Raw genomic sequence first — 23,719 nt, 5'->3', positions numbered from 1 at the left:
CAATGGGAGTGGGTTGTCTAACTCCCTTAGGCTCCTTTGGAAATCTCAATCTAAAGACAAAGCTACAATTTAGCATGTGCAAAAGTGGTTGCTTTACTTTCCCCATAAGTATGACAAAGCAGGGCAACTGTGACAATATATTGGCCATAACCTGTCACTATATATAAATGTTCTCTCTCCTTTATATTTCAAGAGGGCATAAAATAACATACAAATACTCTTTTATGATAAGAACAGCCGATAGTGGTGTGACTTGTACTTTTATTTTAGGTGTTTCTGATAGTAAAATGTTGGTTTCTTTTTCCATTGAGGTTCCAGAAATTAATTGCAGCTCTGCTACTTCAAGAAACAAAAAGCAAATGGTGTCAGCAGGAACTTACCTTAAATAATCAGAGCCAAAACCCTCAAATCCATTTACTGCCTGTCAGTTCATAAAGCAGAGTAGCTGGTGCGTGAATGTTTTAAGAACTAAATAAAGAATGTAACTTATTTACAAAGGTTTAAACTGTAAAATGAGATGTTTGGAGATGAAATCACACACCCTCCCCTCGCCCACAGGTAGAGTTGCTCTTAATATTCAGATAGGATTGTTTTGCTGTTGTTACTGAAAAAGAATATAGTATAAATTAGATAAGTGAAGGCAGGTTGCAACCAATATTCCATCAAGCCATAAAGGCAGTGAAGTTAGTCTTTGTTGTGTTCTTGAACAGCAGCTATTTGCTCTGTTCCCCTCCCTGAATTCCTGTTAATCTTATTTTACAAGGTTTAGCGATAGGTCCCTTACACTTGTTTTGTGATTGTGAGACAAACATTAATGCAGTCCTATGACACAATTAGACTATTAATAAGATCTATTACAGATTCTTTGAGAGCTTGCCTGAGCTTATAGGTATATGAATAGTGAAGAGGCTACTTGAACTTACAAATTATTCTTTCACAGATGCTTCTCTCTTTCATACCTGTTTATTCCTGAAAGCATAAAACACAATCACCAAATCATGTAGTGCCATGAACATCTGCTACCCTAGTTAGAATGCATGTCATGAAAATCTTGAACAACCTCTCTCAACAGGAGTATATAGATTTTAGCTGAAACAATTTACAGACTGAGTTTTAGACTTGCCTTGGTAATGGTGAAATTGTTTCCAATCAGTTTCAAAATGAGAATATTAACTCATTACTTCTGTTGCAGCCATCCAAGGAACTTGCACTTTTGATAGATATTTCTACTTCTGTGTTTCCTTCAGTTTCCTTCATTCAATTTGTATATTAGTAAATTATAATTAACTGAGTTTACATATATGAAGGAAATAATCATTGCAATTCAATGTAATCAATCATTTTTATTCACTAATGTGATACCTTTTGGGAAGGCTGTGATGATCTCTGTATGAACAATGGGCACTGATGTTGGATTGGACCTCTTTGATGCCTTTATCCCAATTATTCTTCATTTAATGCATACCCTGTTCCACCCATACTACAAACAGTTATGCTGGGACAGAACTACCTTCCACTGAACTCAATGGGGGCAGCATGGGTAAGTTCTTGTGCAACTCTTTGAAAATGCATGTATGTCTCTTTGTTGACTTCCATTAAGGGAAAATTATTAATATTTATATTGCAGTAGAGCCTGGAGGTTTCAATGTGCTAGGCACCATATACACACACTTAGTAAGAGACAGTCCCTGCCCTGAAGACTTGCCCAATTGTCACACACCAGGTTAGTCACAAAACAAAGACTAGAACCAAGCTCTACTGATTTCTAGACCACTGCCATAGCCACAAGACCAGGTCCTCAAAAACTCACTCATCCATCTTAGTTACATACTGTCACAAGGTAGCTGATCTCTGTGGTTAGATTGAGCCCAGAACCCCTGGACTGGAGCAGGTGAGCTTACCACAGCTAATTAAAGAGGCTGGGAGGAAGGACTGTGGCAGGCCAAGTCCTGGGAGGAAGGACTGAGACACGCTGAATCGCAATGGCCACAGATGGGTGGAGCTAACTCCTGTGGTGAGTCTCTGGAGCAAGGGGAGGCTCAGGGAAGCAAAGGGGGAGCAGAGCTGGCTGAGGTTAGGAAGCTGCCAGGAGCTGGAGTGTCAGAGGCCTCTGGGAGGAGTGGTCCTGAAGCCTGGGGGCCAGCTATTGACTTAAGACTTCATTCCGGTTGTTTATTCCTTTATGACAAAGATTAAACAAACCTCCTTTATTGAAACTGGACGTGGCAGGGCATGTTTGGATCTAGGGTGCAGAGCAGCCATTTTGGTGGCCTGGGCCTTTAACAAATATTATGGAAAAATAAAAGCCCACTATCAAACTTACTTCACGTTTCCTTTCCTTTATGAAGCACTAACAAATCTATACTTACCAAGAGGTAAATACAGATATCTAATTAAACAAGTAAGCAAATGCCTTTCCCAATAATCTGCATGACAGATATACAGGGCTTTAGTCTCTTCACATTTACACATGTTAATCAGAAGTAACTGTCAGGAAGTCAGAGGTGTAAAACTGTTGAAAATAAGAATCATGCCCACATGATAACTATGTCATTTTCAAAGAATGAAACATTCAATCTACTGTACAACTACAGTACTAGTCAAAATAAATGTACATCAAAGATTCCTGGTACAGTTCCCCAACTTCCTACACATTCTGTCTTGCATCACTTTTCTTCACATTTAGTATTCCTCATTGTTCCAAAAAATGAGCCAAATACTGGGAAATAATGGCAGGCACATCTACAGGAGTCCTGCACTCTGCAAATATGTCTGTTTATTTAGCTCTTGTAGTCTATCAACTCTTATATTAAATGTGTCCCTAACCCTTAGGGAATTTGTCTCAAGCTCGTCTGGTGGTAGGTTTTCCATTGTTTAGGAATTTACCCAAACACAAATACATTGTTTCACCCAAATAGCTTATATCAGGAATATGTAACTACTTTAGGGCCAAAACACTGTCCAGATTTTTTTCAACTCAATTTCCATCTGATGATCCTGATCCCCTTCTAATTAATGAAGAAGAATTGTGGTCTCAGAAGGCCATTTGAGAGATGGAGGTGGAAACACGAGGAAACTGGCAGTGAATCAGTGGCACTATGAAAGAGAGTGTAGGGAGAAAAGAGAGTGACTTCCTGGCCTCAGCCCTAAGAGAATGCAGCTAGTGGCTGTTGCTAAACTCTCTCTTTGCACTGTATGGGGGCCCTGTGAGATAATGCTATGACAGCATTTGTATTCATAAAATTTCTTCAGTTTCTGAGGGTGACAAGGCAAATTTCAGGGGGAAAGGATGATGCTGATTTCATGCAAATGCCCTTGTGTGCAGGCCAATTTTACATTTGCAGAAGGGCGCTGATGATTTAGGCCTTAAGTTGGACGATGGACGCTGAATGGGAAAAAAGCAAAAACCCACCCCTTCAGTCCATTTCTGTCCACAGTACAGATAAAGGACCTGCTCCTGCTCCCACTTGAGTCACTGACTTCACTGGGAGCCAGACTGAGCCCGAAGTGTTGATAGTTCGAAACATGTCAGTCTGACATAAAACTAAAAGTTGTGTTCATGTTGGCAACATAATGCAGCTACTGAACATCGCTGCTGCAGCAAAGAAGGAGGCCCAAGACCAACCTTGGCAAGGTTTTTGGCAAGTAGTTCCAACTCTCATGTGCTCACAGGTATATTGTATACAGTACATTTTTGTTATGCAGTTCTTCCAGGTACAAAGAGAACCTGATATTAATTATATATTGTCTAAGTAGGAGAAGTTAATGATATACATTTCTATCCATAGCGATGATTTGTATCCTCTCATCATCCTATACTATTGCCACATTCATTTGGAAGTTCACATGAAACAAGACAATGTTTCAACATTTCACAGGTCTGAGCAATATTTTACTTTGTATAGTATACTATATGGGCATCTCTTTGGATTCAGTGACGTTCTTTTGTCCAATGAAACATATGTAACCCTTCTGCCCATCAGAGTTGGCAGCAACAAGGGCTGGGTTCAATATCTCGGTGATCCATTCCAATAACACAATGCAAAACCGGCTCGAGCCCCCACCCAATGACCTGGGACAAATATATACCATCCCCGCTGGGCCCCTCAAAGAGGCAATACTTCCCCTCTCGCAAGCACAGAGTCTGAGTGTGGCAAAAAGCCTTTTAATAACAGAGAGAAACAATGTGGCATTATGTTGGGGAAACACCACCAACAGGATTCATAACACAACCCATGAGCAAAAACCCACCCCAAGCAAATTGGGTCGTGTCCTTTCCCTTTGGTTCTTGAGTCCAGCAACCCGAAATCACCCAAAGTCCCAAAAGTCCAATGACACAAAAGTCTCTGTCCCTGGTCAGGGCAGCCCCAGAGTTCGAAAGTTTATCTGCAGAGTTTTACCTCCCAACCTGGCTGGAGATCAGGGGGGTTGGCGGGGGGGGAAGAGAGGTAAGGGGCGCCTTACATGATCTGAAGCTGACGGCCCCGCAGCTCCATAGGGCTCCGCTCCGCTCCACCAGCTCCGCGTCCCATAAGCAGCTCCCGCCGTCCTATGAACTGCTCCACCAGCCTGTCCACAAGGCACTCCAGCCGTCCCACAAACTGCTCCACAATATATCTTCAGGCTCCCCCACTACTTAACACAACGCTCGGTGATTTCAGCTCTTAGTCAGTTCAGCTCTTTAGTGACTTCAGTTTGTAGTAGGGGAACCTCCGTGCTGGTGCACCATTAGCCCAAAGTGAGCTCAGCAGCCTGTAACTAGACTCCTAATGGAATCAAAATTAGCTCTGATATTCCACAGTGGAGAGAGAAGGAAGTACAATTAGCATGTAAGGCCCTCACCAAGGGGCCCATGCCACCAAGTATTAATACTTGTCCCCAGTCTCTCTCAATTCATAGAGTTTTGGAACCCACAACCCTTGCCTAGCGAGTGCTACTTAGTTGATGGTGAGTCCCTCCATCATAACAAAAGACCAAGTACAGTTCCAAGCACAGTTCCCATAATCAGGGTAATAACAATTTATTCTTCCTGCCCCAATAACAGAGACACTGGGGATCCCACAGCAGCCAAAGTGACCATTTGGGCAGCTATGGCCTTCATTCTAGGTGGGGTGGGTGTGCCTATGCAAATGAGATCAACCTCTGAAGTTCTTTTCCGCAACTTGCCACACCTCACTACCAGATGTCAAGGTGGAGCTCATCCTGACTCTGCTTACATCCTCCCCCTCAGCCGAGAATTTGTCATCCCGACAAATCACACTCCCTTTATACCAACTCATTGGTTTCCTCCAAAGGGCCTCAGGAAGCCCTCTTTAGCTTCCACAAGCCTGTGTGCTAAATGTATTGGCTCCTCACTAGTCACCCCAGGTGCATCATAAGTTAACCGTTTTACTGGTCTTATCACCCTGTCTCGTCTATTGAGAATCTCTGTTGCTGAGGTAGGGGGAACATCCTCTTGAGTGACGGATGGAGAGACTTCCTTTGAGGGTCCCTAGGCTACTGGCGTAGGCCCCTGCACTCCTAGTTCTAATGCTGGAGGGTCCAAGTTGCCCAGGACATCCTCTACCTGTGTGTCTCCACTGTCCAATAACCTGTGTGTGTCATCATACGGGGGTCTCATCAGCGGCACAGGGGTGTCAGAAATGGGCCTAAATAATTCCGCCATGGGGTTTAGGGCGGAAGAGGGAAAACTCTCGTTTGGTTCAGCTGATCAAGACTGAAATCTTGTCTCCATCCCAGGATACACCAGGGTTGTGTCTTCCTCCTCAGACTCACTCTCAGATGTGCAGAATAGGGGTAAGTTAGCTTCAGGGGGCCCGCTGTCTGTGTTGGATGGCGGCTTTGGACTAGCACTTCTGTTCTGCCCGGCTGCCCTGTCGTGGCCCATCTCATAAGGGATGCTTACCAATTCCCCCACAGGGAGCAAAAGGTTTCTATGCACCGTCTTTATTTGCCCTGAACTATCTTCAGGTTTGATCTTGTAGACAAGCAGATTTCCCAGCTTTTCCATCACCAGGTAAGGTATTGCCTTCCATCTGTCAGCTATCTTGTGTTTGCCAGCAATACCCAAATTTCGCAGCAGGACTCTGTCCCCCGGCTGGAGCTCCTGCGAACGCACTCTAGCATCATATCGATGTTTGTTGCAGTCTGCATTCTTCCGAGCCGCAGTGGTAGCTAAGTGATAAGCATCCCGCAGCTTTTCTCTTAGTCGGGATACATATTGCTGATGAGTTTCATAGCTATCTCCATCCTCTGATACACCAAAGCACAAGTCTATGGGTAATCTTGGTTCTTGCCCAAACATCAAGAGATATGGGGTGACTCCCGTAGCATTGTTCTTTGTGGCATTGTAGACACGCACCAGAAACGCGACATGCTGGCTCCAGGTTGCCTTCTGCTCTGGTCGCAAAGTTCCCAACATATCTAATAGGGTTCAGTTGAACCTCTCTGGCTGAGGATCACCTTGGGGGTGATAAGGGGTTGTCCTAGACTTTTTAATTCCTGCTATCTTCAGCACCTCCTTCAGAAAGTGACTCTCAAAATCCCGCCCCGATCAGAGTGTATCCGAGCCAGAAATCCATAGACTGAGAAATATTTGTCCCACAATACTCAAGCGACGGTGGTGGCCCTCTGATCACGTGTGGGATATGCCTGTGCATACCGTGTAAAATGGTCAGTCACTACTAGAATGTTCCCAACAGTCCTCTTGTTTACCTCTACAGACAAGAAATCAATGCATACCAGTTCCAAAGGTTTGGTGCTGGTGATGTTCTTGAGATATGCAGCCCTCGTGGGCACAGTTTTCCTTTGAACACATCGAGCACCAGTCTCACATTTCCTGCGAACATCTTCAGCCATTCGGGGCCAATAGAACCTACTACAAATAAGTTCCAGGGTGCTCTCCATCCCTAAATGCCCAAAGTCATCATGCAGGGCCCTCATGGCCAGGGCTCTGTACTCTTTTGGCAGTACTGGTTGTGCTCGTTGCTTTTGTAAAGGGTCGGTGGTCATTCGGTGTAGCACTCCCTGAATCAGTTTTAGTTTGGTCCATTCTCTCAATAGTAGTTTACCCTCCGGGTTAGGTGGGACAACCGCAGCTGAGCTTCGCCCCTCCCTTTTGGCAAGTAGTGTATCACGAATGTCAATATCTTGCCACTGGGCTTCTTTTCAGTCAGCCGCATTGAGCATGGGCAAGGGAGATTGGTCCAATGCAATATAGTTCACTGAAGCAGAAGGAATGCATTCAGGGGGCAGGCCCAAAGCTTCTGCAACACATCCCTGAAGGCTCTCACGGGCCTCTGGCTCTCGGCGACTCACATTGCAAATAGCTCTCACAGCAACTTCTGGACCCTGCGGACGCCTGGACAATGCATCTGCATCTATATTGCTTCTCCCTGATCGGTACTGAATGCTGAACTCATAGCTAGCCAAGGTGGCCACCCATCTCTGCCCTGTAGCATCCAGTTTAGCACTTGTTAACACATAAGTCAGTGGATTGTTGTCTGTTCACACCTGGAACTGAGCACCATACAAGTAGTCTCGAAATTTCTCAGTGATGGCCCATTTCAAGGCCAAGAATTCCAGCTTGTGGGTGGGATAGCGAGTTTCAGTACCAGACAGTCCTCGGCTGGCAAAGGCTATAGGTTTATGTTTGCCTTCCACTTCCTGGTACAGGACTGCTCCCAGACCCTCCAAACTGGCATCAGTATGCAGGATAAATGGTTTGCTTGGGTCAGCACAAACTAGGACTGGAGCATGAGTTAGGCAAGCAATGATTTCTCGAAAAGCCCTTTCACATCGCTCATCCCACGGTGGCCCAAATGGTTCAAAGGGGCCATAGTGTCTCTGCACAGGAGGCTTTGGGGACCTCCCCTTATTCTTGGTCTTAGATTTGTTCTTGATGGACTGATGTCCCCTGGTAAGATCATTCAGAGGCTTTACAATCGTAGCATAGTTTTTCACAAATCTGCGGTAGTAGCCACTAAATCCAAGAAAGGTCTTGAGTTCTCTGTAGTTACTTGGACGTGGCCAGGTAGTGAGTGCTTCTATTTTATCAGGATCAGTACTCACACCCTCTTGGGACACGATGTGACCCACATGCTTCACTGAGGTTCTGCAGAACTGGCATTTGTCAATTGAAAGCTTCAGACCATAATCCTCCAACCTATCAAGCACTTTAAGAAGTCTTCCTTCATGCTCCTCTAAGGTTCTTCCAAACACAATCAGGTCATCCAAATAAACTAACACTTGCAGTAAATTCATGTCTCCCACAACTTTCTCCATGAGACGTTGAAAGGTAGCAGGTGCTCCAGAAATCCCTTGGGGCGTGCGTTCGAACTGATAAAACCCTAATGGGCTGATGAAGGCTGTCTTCTCCTTATCTTCTTCTCCCAGAGGGATTTGGTAGTATCCACTTCGAAGATCCAACACAGAGAACCACTGGCTTCCCAGCAAACAGTCTAAGGCATCTTGCACTCGAGGCATAGTGTAGTGGTCGACTACAGTAAGGCTGTTTAGGGTGCGGTAGTCAATACACATCCGAATTTTCCCATTCTTTTTATGGACTACCACAATGGGTGAGGCATATGGGCTGCGGGACTCTGTAATGATGCCATTCGCAGCCAGCTCCTGAAGATGATGTCGCACATCTTCCATCTCAGAGAGAGCAATCTTCCTAGATCTCTCCCTGAAAGGTCGAGAGTCATGTAGTCTGATATTGTGCTCTACTCCTTTTGCACATCCCACTCATGCAGTGAGAACACCTTGGACCTTTCACAAAGTTTCTTCCTCAGGCGATCTTTCCACTCCTTGGACACTGGTGAATCTCCAAAGTCAAACTTTGCTGGGTCTATTGTCGGAACTTGAGTTTCACACTGGGGTTTTACAATTGACTCAGGCTCAGAGAGGTCTGCTATCTTTTGTCCTTGCTTCACAACAACATCACGACTCGTTTCAATAGCAATCAGTATAGTCACCCTTTCCTGGGCTTCAGCAGGTAGGGTTATGACTCCACTGGGGACCAGCACTCCTTCAGGGAGCTCTCCTCCCATCGGCTGCTCTGTCATTGCTAACGTCCCTTTACTGCCTTTCAGCGAGGTACTCATGACAAGCACTTCTTGCTCCATCCTTGCAGGCACTACTAAGGGGGTCGTGCCTGAGTACTTCAGTGCCCCAAGCGGTAACTCAGATGTGTCCCTTTTAGCACTCTCAATTTTCCTATAGGCTTCAGCACAAAGCGTATGGATCATCAGGGTATTCAGGTACTGGTCTCCAGCCCGCCTTCTGCAGTAATCTGTGAGTACCTTGAAGAGACTGGAGTTGGTCCCCAGCAGCGCAGACACATCAGGGGTCCCTTTAGGGTCAGGGCATATTAAGGCAGCTGTGTCTACCTCTTCTCTTACCCCAGCAACCTCCTCTGGGAATTCTAGGTGCACTATGACATACCCTTGGTAGGGGTATTCATCCATGCTGAGGCCACACAGGCCAAGGCCAGTCAGTGGCTGTATAGGCAGGTGCCTAAGCATCTGTTGGTAGAATGACTGAAATATAATAGTCACTTGAGATCCAGTGTCAAGCACTGCTTTACACTCCACCCCTTCAATCCTCACCGTGACCTCTACTCGAGGCCCTATCAGTCCTGCGGGGATTCAAGCTGGACAGTCTTTTCTGGGGGAACCTTCAAATCCTGCAGACCTGGGGGGTCCCCGTCCCCAGACCCTCTGGCAGCTACCGGATCTCTCCCAACTGATCCTCAGCTTTCCATACACTAAGGAGGGGTTTTCTTCATTATGGCACTTGGCAGCACTGTTTCCATCCTGACCACATCGGTAGCAGAAGAATTGACCTTTCCTCCTTCGCCTGGGTGGGATGGTGGCTCTAAGTGTGGGCTTCTCAATCGCCACAGTTTGAGGCTTCTTATTCCTGGAAGTCTTAACTCGGTCAACGGTACTTTGCAGCTCAGCTATCCGTTCTGTCAGGACTTGCATTTGTTGGGCAAGTTCCTCTCTGGTGCTCACCATCAGTACACTGGCCATTTGCAGTGGTGTTGTGCTGGCTGGATCCGATGTTTGGACTTCCCAAAACTCACTGGCAACCTGCCTTTCTTCCTCCTCTCTGACCTCTTCAATCAGCTGGGAGTAACTTGGGGGATGTTCCTGTCGTTCTCTTAGCTGGAGATGAAGTAGAATCGGGTTCTGTTACTGAGTTCCTCTTATAATTTGAACCAGTCTGGTCTGATCCATCTGCTCAGCAGTCACTGCTCCCCTCATGACAGCTCTCTGAAGCAGTCTCTCCAGTCTCTGTATGTAGGCTGAAGCCTTCTCGTCCTTTTGCTGTCGGGAATTAAGGAATTTACAGTAGCTGTCTTCAGGGCCCTCTACGCTCCCAAAAGTGTGTTCAAGGGCCTCTAGGCAGTCCTTCACACTGACCCCAGGGTCAATGAGCTTCAGGGTGCGAATCACATCTAATGCTGGGCCGCCAAGGCTCTCTATGAGGCATCTTCGCTTTTCTGCATCTGGTACGGCCCACTCTTGCAGCATTTCAGTGGTATGCTCTAACCAGGGTTCAAACTCCTCCTCCCCAGCAAATAATCTTAACTTGCGACAAGAGTTTGACGCAGCATGGAACAGCACAACCTTTTCCAGTGTTTGCCCCAGAACTTTTGTCTAATCATCTAGCTTCTGAGCTAGAAGCTGCTGAGCTAGGGCCCAACAAACCTGACATATTAGCCATTATACAAACAGTAATTTCCTCAAAATATAAGCACAAACAAACAAAATATAAATTGTTTCCCAATGTAGTGGATCACTCAACAGGTGCTTGCGAGGGGTACTGACCCAGGGATCCCAGATGAGCCCCCAAAAATGTAACCCTTCTGCCCGCCAGAGTTGGCAGCAACAAGGGCTGGGTTCAATATCTCGGTGATCCATTCCAATAAAACAATGCAAAATGCGCTCGAGCCCCCACCCAGTGACCTGGGACAAATATATACCACCCCCGCTGGGCGCCTCAAAGAGGCAATACTTCCCCTCTCGCAAGCACAGAGTCTGAGTGTGGCAAAAAGCCTTTTAATAACAGAGAGAAACAATGTGGCATTATGTTGGGGAAACACCACCAACAGGATTCATAACACAACCCATGAGCAAAAAAAACCCACCCCAAGCAAATTGGGGCATGTCCTTTCCCTTTGGTTCTTGAGTCCAGCAACCCGAAATCACCCAAAGTCCCAAAAGTCCAATGACCCAAAAGTCTCTGCCCCAGAGTTCGAAAGTTTATCTGCAGAGCTTTACCTCCCAACCTGGCTGGAGATCGGGGGGTGCGGAGGGGAGGGACGAGAGGTAAGGGGCACCTTACATGATCTGAAGCTGACGGCCCCGCAGCTCCATAGGGCTCCGCTCCGCTCCACATCCCACAAGCAGCTCCCGCTGCCCCACGAACTGCTCCACCAGCCTGTCCACAAGGCACTCCAGCCGTCCCACAAACTGCTCCACAATATATCTTCAGGCTCCCCCACTACTTAACACAATGCTCAGCGATTTCAGCTTTTAGTCAGTTCAGCTCTTTGGTGACTTCAGCTTGTAGTAGGGGAGCCTCAGTGCTGGTGCACCATTAGCCCAAAGTGAGCTCAGCAGCCTGTAACTAGACTCCTAATGGAATCAAAATTAGCTCTGATATTCCACAGTGGAGAGAGACGGAAGTACAATTAGCATGTAAGGTCCTCACCAAGGGGCCCATGCCACCAAGTATTAACACTTGTCCCCAGTCTCTCTCAATTCATAGAGTTTTGGAACCCACAACCCTTGCCTAGCGAGTGCTGCTTAGTTGATGGTGAGTCCCTCCATCATAACAAAAGACCAAGTACAGTTCCAAGGACAGATCCCATAATCAGGGTAATAACAATTTATTCTTCCTGCCCCAATAACAGAGACACTGGGGATCCCACAGCAGCCAAAGTGCCATTTGGGCAGCTATGGCCTCATTCTAGGTGGGGTGGGTGTGCCTATGCAAATGAGATTGACCCCTGCAGTTCTTTTCCGCAACTTGCCACACCTCACCACCAGATGTCAGGGTGGAGCTCATCCTGACTCTGCTTACACATATGGTATGGGAGCTGATGAAAAACCTAGAACACTCCCTCCCCAACAATTATGAGGTCTTGTTCTTGAAGTAATCAGGTTCAGCACATCAGTATGTGAACAAAGGAATATTCTGAATGCTGGAATGAGTAGAACACTCATTGTTTCTAAAATAAACCATGAAACCCTCTGATTATAAGAGTTCAAATGTCAGGACACAGTTTGCTTTTCCTATTCTGTTTCCAGGCCAATAGTTAATTTCAGCTTTCTTTGCATAGATTTGTATTCAAACATTGATGCAATGGGCATAGCTGTTAATACGTATGTAGGAAGTACAATTTACATTTCAAATGTAGTCAAACTGAATTAAAATGGCTTGTGAGATCACTAAATTCTTTTGCCACCTCTCCATTTTTGTTCCCATTACAGGGCTTGATCTTTCAAAGCATTTACATGCAGAATTCCCCAGAGCCTTACTATAAAACTTCTATAATAATTTGTCAATATTGGCATTTTTGGCTCTGTTTTAGATTTATTGTCATTCTTATTTTTGGTAGTTCATACATGAAATTGATTTTTTTATCTGGTCAAATATAATCTAACTTTTGGAAATAATTCCAGTGGGTCAGGTACATTCATAAATAGTACATAGTGAGGTCTGTAAATCCTAGAGACAACAGAAAAACAACACTAAAAGGTACCTAATGCTGGTGGAAATAAGAGGCCCAAACAAGTGTATTCATACTCCCAAGATCTCATTGACATCAAGGGGAGTTAGAGAAGGCCCAGGAGTAGCCCTTCCTTAAGCAAGTAAGCTGTAGTAGGGCAACTCATGTGATTAAAGAATAGTCATGTGATCAAGTTTGGGTTCCAGGATGGGGGAAGAAAATAAAATTAGATTCAACTTCAAACCTTGTGGGGCAAATAATTAGAAAGGCAGTAGGAGGGAGAAGTCTGGGAAGGAATGGTGCTGAAAGGCAAGGGGGTGACAGCAGATAGTAAACTAGCTAGGAATGTAATGCATATGGCAGGAAAACAGGCTAGTGTTATTCTGGGTTACATATGGACCCACTCCGTAATAACTTCATCAGAGTAACTACAATGCAGGAATAATCCTCCCCTGGCAGGGGTACAAACTTAATCACCTAAAACATGTTTTCTATTTCTACAGGCTATGTCCCCTGTGACCAGTGTTCAGAGGATCTAGGTGCTTACAGCATCTTCTGGGTATCATATGCAAACTGTTAAGTGTTTCATTATTATTTTGTCTGTGCATCCTTATAATACTTGTGCTTTTTGCCTCAAAGACTTTTTTCAGGTTAGCTTGCACATTAACAGCTAGGTTTTACCCACATTATTCACTTGTCATTCAAGAAAGAATGATACGCCATCCATCATCAGCCCATTGCGCTTCAGTGGGCTCTTGTTATTTAAAAGAGTCCCTCATCTTCCCCTTTAAGTTACTTTGTAAACAATCCTCAAGGAGACTGCATGGGGTTTCTAGGATGGGTGTAGACTCACATTCTGCTTGCAGCTGATTATTCCAATGCCTTCCACAGACCCTTTACAGTATTTTTTTCCTGTTTTTGAAATTGTGTGGTAATGAATGTTAAATTGTCAAAAAATAGGCTAGTCAATTGGATAACTAACACCAGCATTTCACAGTGTTCTCTGCTTCTCTGGAAAAGATTAGTAATTAGCGTAAATGGTAACACAAATGTATGTTATGTTCTTGCTGACATTTGGGCCTCTGGTCTGTATTAAAAAAATCTCATACTGCACTCCTATGAGAATGATTCAGGCTAGATCCTCAGTGGGTATAAATCAGCATAGCTCCAGTGAATTCATGGAGCTATGCCAGTTTACACCAGCTGAAGATCTGGATCCATAAACCTATTTGCCCCTTTTTCTAAGATCTATTATTTAAAATTCCTTGTTTGTTTGAGAGGCAGCCTAATTTGAAATCTTTTATTATAATAAAATTGGCTTTAAAATCTAGGACTCTCTGGTTTAACTAATCACGCAGCCAGGTGACTGGCTAACGCTACCACACAGTATGGACCTTTGCTTCATGACAATCAAAATATGTATCAATAGCTTAAGACATTTCTTTTGTCAAATATACTTACAGATTTTTAAAGCATAGTGGAAAAGGTTCAAGAGGATCCTGCCCAACACGACCAAGCTGATTTTATTATAAAATCTATTGTCTCCAATCCCTTTTTGGATTTCTGGCTTTTTTCCCCCGTTCCAATTCAGGACGACTCCACCACATCTCCACATTAGCCACATGGTGATCATTAGTGCTTTCTGACAGTATTTGTCAACACTGGGCACCAGACTAGTCCAGAAAGGGAGTACACAGGGTAGAGAGGAGTAGCACCAGCATGGGTGGAAAAAGCTACATGATCCTAGTTCCACTTGCATCTCCACTGCAAATGAACTGCTGTTTGTAACACGGTGGGCATCCTCTTCAGATGTGCTGTTCCTAATGCACCTGACCACAAGTGCAGCTGCTGCATGGAGTGCCACAGTCTCACAAAGCAGCCCCACTGGCCCAAGCTTTGTGTGTCTGTGACAAGTCAGCTGTTGGTGCACATGGCCCAGCCACACAGAGTGTGTAAGGGAAGGGAGGCAACCAAGGGAGGGGAGCAAAACAATAGCCCTCCTTCCCCCGCAAAGGAAGGAAAATTGGACAAAAATCAGAAAGCAGGTGGAAAATAAAGTTAAAATAAGAGGCGCAGGAGAGAGAGCCCCTGGCAATCTAGCTTGAAAGAGGAACAAGCATAAGCTGTGTGGCATCTGAAGTAAAACAAAGCCCTTATTAAAAATATAGGAAAATGACCTTTTTGAAAGGCTTAATCCAAAGAAATTTGGGGCCCTTGCCATAGGTTTCAATGGGATCTGCAGAGCAGCTATATAAAGCTATACAGCAGAATCCTCAAGTCCTCCTACTCTAGGAGAAGTTCAAGTCTGATCATTCACTTATTCAGAAGAATGTGTAGTTATTCAGATTTCAGCCCACATTAGTTACATGAAGCCTTCTGGAAACAGGTTCTGTGATCAGGGGTGTTTGACAGTGATATTCTTATACACATTGGCCCACATAGCGAGAGGTGCAGTGTACCTTCAGCTTGGCACTTAAGTAGTAAAGTAATGGTCATTGTGTCAAAGCCTGATATAGATATCTACAGAACTCTCATTGCGTTCAATGGCAGTTCCAGGAGCTCTGCCTGATGCAGGATTTGGCTGACAAGTATATTAAGTGAAACCTTTTAAACCCAGGAAGCAGCTTGCTCTGGTCTTATATCAACTATTGTTAGTTACAATTATGTTGAGTAATGTAGCCAGACATTTTCTAAGATGTAGCATTTCCTATACAAAGGGAGCTGGGCTGAATGTGATTTACAAATGGAGGTGTTGGGGACTTGCAGGTAGCTCAAGTACTATTATAGTATTTTTATTTCAGAAGAGCCGAGAGGCCCAACCAAGATCAGGGTCCCATTGTGCTAAGCACTGTATAAACATGTAGCAAGGGACAGCTCCAGCCCAGAAGAGTTTAGTAACGAAACAAAAGGTAGGAGAAAGCTAGTATTATCCCATTTTACAGATGGGGAGATGAGGCACAGAAATTAAGGGGGAGATTTTCATAGGCACAGAGGGCATTTCAGCACTCAAATCAATTGGCATTAGGCTCTTAAATCTCATTTTTTTCCTTTAAAACCCTTCCCCCCCCCCCCCAATGACCTGCCCAAGGTTGCACAAAACACAGATTGGCCTGAAACCCTGTCTAGTGCTTTAACCACAAGACCATCTTTTCTCTTTTGAGAAGATGGCTGCCACCTTGTTATTCCCCCTGGAGCATCATTCCCAGGATTGACAAGATAGCATCAGCCCATTGCTGATGAGGCAGTGATAGCTGTGATTATTCTTTCAAGGATTGCCATCTTTTAGTGGTTACATGTCCATGGGTGATGCTTCAGTGGGGTGGTCTTCAGTGTATGTTGGACGGTGGCTGTTCAGCAGGCAGCCCAGATGTGCTGAAACAATGGGCTGGCTCTGTTTGAAAGCAGAGTTTGTGTGATCAGGGCAGTGCTGCGTAAGCAGTATGCAGAATGAATAGAAATATACAGTGGAACTAGGGAGTGACTCAAAATCCCATTAGCATTACTTTACTCTCTTTTCTTTCCTTTTGCAATCAGTACACAGGAAAATTCTTTTGAAGGGAAATAATTTTACAAGCCACCAAGTACAGGGTTTCCAGAGCCTCTGGAACTCAGCAAGAGACTCACATGCTTTTAATCTATATTAAAGGAAACATTTTCAAAGCTATGAGCAAGTTATGTGTACAATTTTGTTAACAAATAGGACATGGGTGAATATAGTGCTTTCCCCCTCAACAAACTAAGTTCAAAACCCTTCAAGAAGCAAAGCTGTCTCTTCTCATGGGAGCTGGAAATGCTTAAGGACAATCCACAGATAAAGCATCCACCTTCGTGTATTCTGCCTGTGTGATTACAGCATGTGGCTCTTTGTCAGTGAAAGGCTTGATCCTGTAAAGAGTAGAGTGCTACTGTAAGGAGTTGAGTGTTCGTGTGGATTTCACTGGGAGTTGACGGTGCTTGGCATCCTGCAGAATTGAGGCTCAGAAAGGGCTTTTGATAGGCAAGGGTCACTGTAAAAAGTGTAGCAATGTATGAGATCTGGATAAATACATTTAAATGGAAGTTTCCACCATCCATGGTTTAATTTTTTGGTAAGAAGAATGGCATCTGAATGAGGACCTATTCAAGACCTTCATCAGCTTTTGGCATCCTGATAACAGACACACTTGCAACCAGCAGAAATGATAAGGTAAATTTCTACTCCAGGGTAAAACAAGACAAGAAAAGCTCTAGCTGTGGCCATTGTCTCCTAGGGATGGTCCAGTCACTTTTTCTATACAGTTCCTCTTTTTCTCTCTTGAGCAGAGATGTACAGAGAGCGCCACGCAGGCCAAAGCCTCTATCTTGTTCAGTCCACACTGGCTATTGAGAAGTTGGTTTTCAAACCCCACTGAAATATCTCTATTCTAATCGGATTCTTGTACTGCTCTCATCACTAGTATCTCTCTCTCTCTCTCTCACCACCCGCCCCCACTCCCACCCCAAGCTATATATTTATATTGGAGAATGCAGGTCAAAAAGGAACCTTGCACTTGGAGCAGAAGGTGGTGAGATTTGTGACAGTCTGGGGAAGGAGAATGACCACCAACAGTACCACCTAGCAGTCAGGCAGGGTGTGTCAGGTCATCTCCCTATTGAAAATACAGTCCTGTATTTTCACCCCACCCCCACCCCACCACCAAGGGTTTCTCTTTAATACAGAGACTTTGGGGTCTGGGCCTGTGAACAGCCATTTTCCCCAGCAGGGTTTTCCTCCAGGGTGAAGGCTCCTGTTGTTATCACATTTTCTTGGAGCATGTAGGGGAGCCCAGGCCCACCCTCTCCACCAGTTTCCAGTCCAGGCCCCAGTGGTAGGTAGCTACATCCTGCACCGTGAGCTGGTAAGCAGCCACACACACACACCCCAGACCACTTTCTACTTAAGTCTCCTTCTTCCCACAGAGTAAATCAAAGAACCTCAAATAAAGTCGCTCACCTGCACAGTCAGTCACCTGCCTCTTTGTATGTTTGCTCAAGTCTGCCTTGTCAGGCCTCAGGCAACAAGTTCTCCACCTCCAAGTGAACCACCTCAGTCTGCTCCCTTCCACTGTCTACCTCCATGTGAGTGGCTCTCCTTCCTCTTTTAAGCCCCGCCTCCTGCTTGTACAGGCTTTGCAGATGTGATTGGGTGGGATCCCCTGGGCCCAGAGCTGTGCCTTAGCCCCTTGCTCTTGTGTGATCCTTAGTTCCTGTGGGAATTCATTCCACAATCTTGGACCTGCCTCTCAGACAGCTGTTTCCTGCACAGACAAGCTTTACCCTTATGCTAGAAAGTTCCATTGTGCTAGAGGAGTAAAATTGCCAGCGATGGTCTTCTTTCAGGAGTGTTAGGTGATCTTTTAGGTATCTTGGGTCTATACTATTGAGCACCTTGAAGATAAGGAACTGTGAAACTACAGCGTTCACTTCATCCCAGGTGGTAAATTGGATTGTTTCCTTCAGTTTCCAATTTGTGGGTGTGATGTTAACCATGAATTAAAGTTTTTGTATCCATCACACCTATGAGTCATGAGTTTACTCTGCTAGATTGTTATCAGTAGGAAAGTTGATGTATTATATATTTAATATACAGAGTATAAACATAACATCACCAGTGTTAACAGTAGCTACTTTATTAAGCAACTAGTGCTTAATTTCTTTTTTCCTGGGATTGATTTTACATGTATTTTAGGTAGAGTTTGTGCACGTATAATTAAATGGCATGCATGAAATTGTCAGCATCATCAGAAAAAAAGGTCAGTTTGTGAAGGCCAGCTAATGAAGCTTTGGTGCCCTCTACTGTACAAGCATAGTACACACACAAAAAAAGGAGTGTGGAAAAGTGTCACCACAATTCTGTTGCATTTCCATTGAGAGACATTCATATACACATATGTGTACACAGATTCATATACACATATATGTTAAGCATGCTCTTTTCTTCCTCCCAACACAAAAAGGGTATAGATATGGATAGAATGCAAGCTCTTTGGTGCAGGGTCTGTGACTTCCTATGCAGATGTGGTGTATGGAACATAGGCCATATTTGGATTTATGCTTGAGTAACTTTAGTTGGCCAAATGTTTAATAAAAAATTAGCATTTCTAAGGGATATTGAAAGCAGCTTTCTGGTTTGTAGGCGAAAGGCTATTAAGGTAAAGTTATCCACTTGTCCTAGACTCTGCTTCCACCTTTTAGCGATATTTTCCCAGTGTCACAATGACCTCATTGTTGTGAGGATGTGTGGGAATGAGTGGATGCATGAATGCTGATGAGTCAGTAATTACATTTAAACAATTAAGACATTTATGTTTTGGGACTAAGCAGAAGTTTGCCTCCTTATTTCATGGCGCCCTTATGTATCCTGTTTTTGAGAGACATCTACAGGGTTAGGCAACAGCTGAACAGAGAACCTAGATTTAGGCAGATATACACCTAAATATAACCCTAAGGTTATGGCTACACTAGAGTTTACAGCAGCGGAGCTGCAGTGATGCAGTTGTGGTGCTGTAAGCTCTCTAATGTAACCACTCGAAGCCAAATGGAGAGAGTTCTCCTGTCGGCTTAATTACTCCAGCCCTGCAAGCAACAATAGCTATGTTGACTGGAGAAGCTCTCCTACCAACATAGCACTGTCTACACCAGTGCTTAGGTTGGTGTAATTTATGTCGCTCAGGTGGGTGGCTTTTTCACACCCCTGAGTGACATAAGATACACCGCAGTAAGTGCTAGTGTAAACATAGCCTAAGTGTTCATGACCACCACATAGGTGATGAATCCTACTTAAAGAGTGGGCATACAAGTTTTATTACCAATGACCTTTCATAGACACAACTGCATTGTGGGAGAAAAAATTTAATGTATTGTATTAGAGTTTTATTTTGCTTATTTCAACTAGAAATGCCTCCCAAGTCATTTGTTTTTCATTAACCAATAACAAAGTTGCTTTTGTTACATAGTGAGTAGTACAAGGTGATGTGTAATATGGATTTCCTTCCCATTTTTAAACAGAAGGGGCAAAACAGAACCTGAGTTTTAACCCATTAAACCTTTTTGACCCAAATATTTATTTTCCTTATTATCAGCCATTCCTTTTGTGTAACAGTTACCTGTATTCGAAGGCAGTGAATCTGCTCCTCCATAACTTGACCAAAGTTGTCCAATTCAAATTTTCCATTGCGAAAATCTCCTGCTCTCCTGAAGATCTTGCATGTTGCATTATCATTTTCCTTTATTTTCACTGTGCCCAGTTCCACGTAACCAGAATACAGAATGTCCCGGTTGTATTCAGCTGATCCTGTATAAATCTGAAGCTTCTGGAGAATTATTGGTGTTTCAAAAACAATGGTAAAGGAGCTTCCTGTTGTTACATTCCTTCCCCAAAAGACACCTTTGCCAGGTGGACAAACTTCCTCAGGCACATAATCATCAAACACTGGTATGTCCGTGTAACAGGAGACAGCAGGGAAGTCTCCAAAATCTCCAAAATCTTCTTGGAACTCTGGATCTTTGAATATAGTTTCCATAGTGTGAAAAGATGAAATTCTGCCAATGTGCTGAAAAAGAGAAGGTCTGAAGGTAATGATTTCTTTCTGAGCTTTGGATTGGTGGAAAAGTTCTAAGAGCCAGTCACAGGGCATTATGTCATAGAACAGCAACAGGAATCGTGCCAGTTTGGGAAGATCTTCATTGTGATAGAGTTTCCCTATATAGCCCAATGTGGAAAAGGCTACTGTGGTCCAGGGTTCCATCCGTTCATGTATGAATTGTTGTATTATGGAAAGGAAACCATTGGCACAAACCACATCATCTTCCAACATCAGATAATAATGTGAGAGGCTGGCACAAAAATTAACTAAAAAAGCATAGTCCACATTCTGTTTTGATCTGTGCCAGACGCTTTCATCTTTATCCCAGAAGTTCCTTTGCAGACCTTGTAAAGAAGGATAACTGGCTAGAGAGCTGCATATAACAAGAAGAGTTCCTTCATCAATATATGAACTAAATCCATCTTTAATCTCCTTGGCTGTTTGCTTATTTAGAGTAGAATCATTGTTTGCTAGATAGACAACTAAGACTATCCCTTTTAACTCCTCTGGGCTGGACTGACTAAAAATGGACTCAATTGTTCTCATTAGATAGTATTTATTCTTCCGGTGGATGGAGGAAATCCCAATTGACAAATATCCTACAAAAGGTAAAAACAGAAATAATTTATAGGATCTCTTTTTTTCCCTCTATGAACTGTTCCTACTCTGGTGAACTAGAGGCAGAGTCATGTGAAATTATAGTTTTGCTGGTTTGGGCCTGTGTTTTCCCATAGTAGTTCCAATTGCTCAGTGAAATATGCAGGGCCAAATTTTAGGGCCCTGTGCACTATGGAAATTTCCCCCCCACACACACACACCTTCCTTAAACTAGCTAGAGCATGTGATATACAGTCCGTAAATATCAGAACATCTCCATTTATTATTTGTGTAACTGCATAATATGTAATCAGTGAGCTGAGCATTGTGCTAAGACTCTAGTGATTATAAATGTAAATGTGTATATCTAGAGCGAGAGATATATACATCTGAGAATCAGGGAGAAAGTACCCTGCATAACAGTCATTTCCCGCTTACACTGATTGATTTCAGTGTAAGACCCTAGATTCAGTGCCTAGTCTGGGAGTGGAAATTTGCAGCTCAGGGCACATGCATACAAGTTTGAACTCAGTTCCCTGGTACTAAAATGAATGCCTGTGCCAGCCAAGTACAAATAACATGGTAGAGCAGTGAGATTTGGTTGTTTCCTTTTACTGTTGACCAAAATGTAGCCTTCAGAACCCCAGGTCACCATAGGATTTAGCATTGTTTTTTTCACTGTACTGGACATCAGGAATAACAACTTATCCAACTTTCACCTTTCACAGATCTGCCACCAGGACTTTCTCAAAATCTCCAGATAAGATAATTATTCTAAACCATCAGGGAAAGTTCAGACAAAACTTTTTAAAAAATCTAATGTGAAATATGTTTAATATTAATATATCTAGAATATTTAGTTTACATATGCATGCCAATTAGATGCTTTAAAAAATCTAATACCCACACTCTCTTCTTTTGTTCTGGGAAATGTTTGCTAAGTAGGCTACATGCTTGGGTGTCTTTATGAAATGTGACTTACAAATGAACTTGACCATGTCCAGCTGGCTCTCCAGCTATGGGGGGGAGGGTTCCTGCCAAAAGCAGAACTTGTTGGAGACCGTAAAAATCAGAAAAGAGCCAGTACATTAGTACATTGGATACCTAAGCCAGAGATGCCTTGCTACCTTTTGAAAAACAGTCAGGACTAAGAGAGGAACTTTACCAGCTCCAAAGAAAAAGGGGCACCGAGTCTCAGCTGGCTCTGGACACAAGTTTGATCTGAATCAATACAAATAGGGGACTGTCTCTGAGGCACTGGGTGATTGGGCAGGCAAGTGAGCTGAAAGGAAAGCTGATTCTTTTCCCCATGGGAAGAAGGGTGGCCTTCGTGGCCAGCCACCAGTACTCCAAAGAGGACACTGTGGCTCTGATGGCTCATGACACTAGCAAGGAGGAAGAACAAGTCAAGGATGAGCTGAACCACAAAAAGTGACCTGAGAAACCTGACCTCTCCCAGAAGCCCTCCTCCTCTTACACCATGACCATCTGGTAGGCGTGTTGAGAAGAGGCCCAGCTGCCTAGGATGCCAAACCTGAGCAGTGCTGTGACCCCATGTGCCAGGCTGCAATGCCACTCACTTAAATTTGGCCCACACACAGGGGCACTAGGGCCAAACCTGGTCAGGGTCCAAATAAGGCTGCCACCTCCAAGAGGCAGAAAAACTGGCCATTGCCCCAGCCCACCACTAGCCTGACTCCATGGTGCATGAGCCCCTACACCCTGCTCTTCCCCAGCCTCAGTCCAGGGAGTGCTCCAACCATCCCCTCCCAGGAGTTCCTGCCATGTGGAGCTGCTTGCAAGATCAGCACCTTACTCTTGATTGTTCCAACACGCACTTACATGCAGTGGTACTGGATATCCATATGTACATTGTTTACTGGTAGTTTTAGGTGAAAAAGAGGAAAGTAACAAACATGGTGTACATGACATCCATTAAAAGATTAATTTCAGAAGCTGCTAGGAAGAATAGGCCAAATTCTGCTCTTATTTAAGGGGAAACTCCAGAACTTACATTATGTTTTTCCTCACGGATGAAAAACCAATGTTTCATTGGTCTGATATCATAGTGGCCCTGATTCAGTAAGATACTAAGCACATTCCTAACTTTAAGACTGTGAGTAGTCCCACTGAAATAAGTGAGATTACTCACATATTTAAAATGAAGCATGTGGTTAAGTACCTTGAATTGGGGCCAGTATTATTATGTTGCTATAGTGCTGGAGAGATTTGGTGGGCAGAGTTTCTTTGGACCAAAACAGAGATGGAATTCTCCCTCTTTTGTGGCTTGTGATGTTTCAGGGAAACCTGGGTGATTTCAACTCTCAGATCTCTTACTTTTTAAGGTCATTTGTTATTTTGATAATTTGCTTGCACCGCATGTTAATACTTTTGTTCTGAATATAACTGCAAGGGACTGGGCTGACCAGAGTCCATCTTGCAATCAACACTCACTTTTTTTAGTAGGATGAGAGCCTAAGAGATATTCATATGGAATCGGTAAAGGGTCTATCACACTTTCTTTTACAGTAAAATTTTGATTTTGTGGCATCTCACGAACAGGAGCTTCCAAGCCAGCCGTCGCCACCTGTCCAGCTGTGGCCTTAAAAACAAAATACTGTTACTTTATAATATGTGAGACTGATGCAAGCTACAGCATACAATATATAATATACATATTATAATATGTATTGTTCCTATACATTGGTCTGTTTTATACCTCTCAATCTGCCAATGCTCCAATACGTGAAGGACATTATTATTGCTATTTATGTAT

The 23,719-nt window shown here is 44.0% G+C and overlaps 1 protein-coding gene across 1 annotated transcript in view; it reads right to left on the bottom strand.

Moving 5' to 3' along the window:
- The window catches only part of LOC311521459 (alpha-1,3-mannosyl-glycoprotein 4-beta-N-acetylglucosaminyltransferase C-like), a gene marked incomplete at its 3' end in the record, with an annotated part of 45,544 nt that overhangs the window by 7,822 nt on the left and 14,003 nt on the right, over positions 1-23,719 (bottom strand). Inside the window, exons 3-4 of the mRNA XM_084629793.1 lie at positions 23,398-23,545; positions 19,867-20,945 (exon numbers count right to left, since the gene is read on the bottom strand). Coding sequence (XP_084485919.1) covers positions 19,867-20,945; positions 23,398-23,545 — 1,227 coding nt within the window. The remainder of the gene's footprint in view (positions 1-19,866; positions 20,946-23,397; positions 23,546-23,719) is intronic.

This window comes from Lepidochelys olivacea (genome assembly GCF_965140295.1).
Source record: "Lepidochelys olivacea isolate rLepOli2 genome assembly, chromosome: 6".
Classification (NCBI taxonomy): Eukaryota; Metazoa; Chordata; order Testudines; family Cheloniidae; genus Lepidochelys; species Lepidochelys olivacea.
The sequence above is the reverse complement of the archived record's forward strand: the minus strand, read 5'-3'. Positions and strand labels throughout refer to the sequence as shown.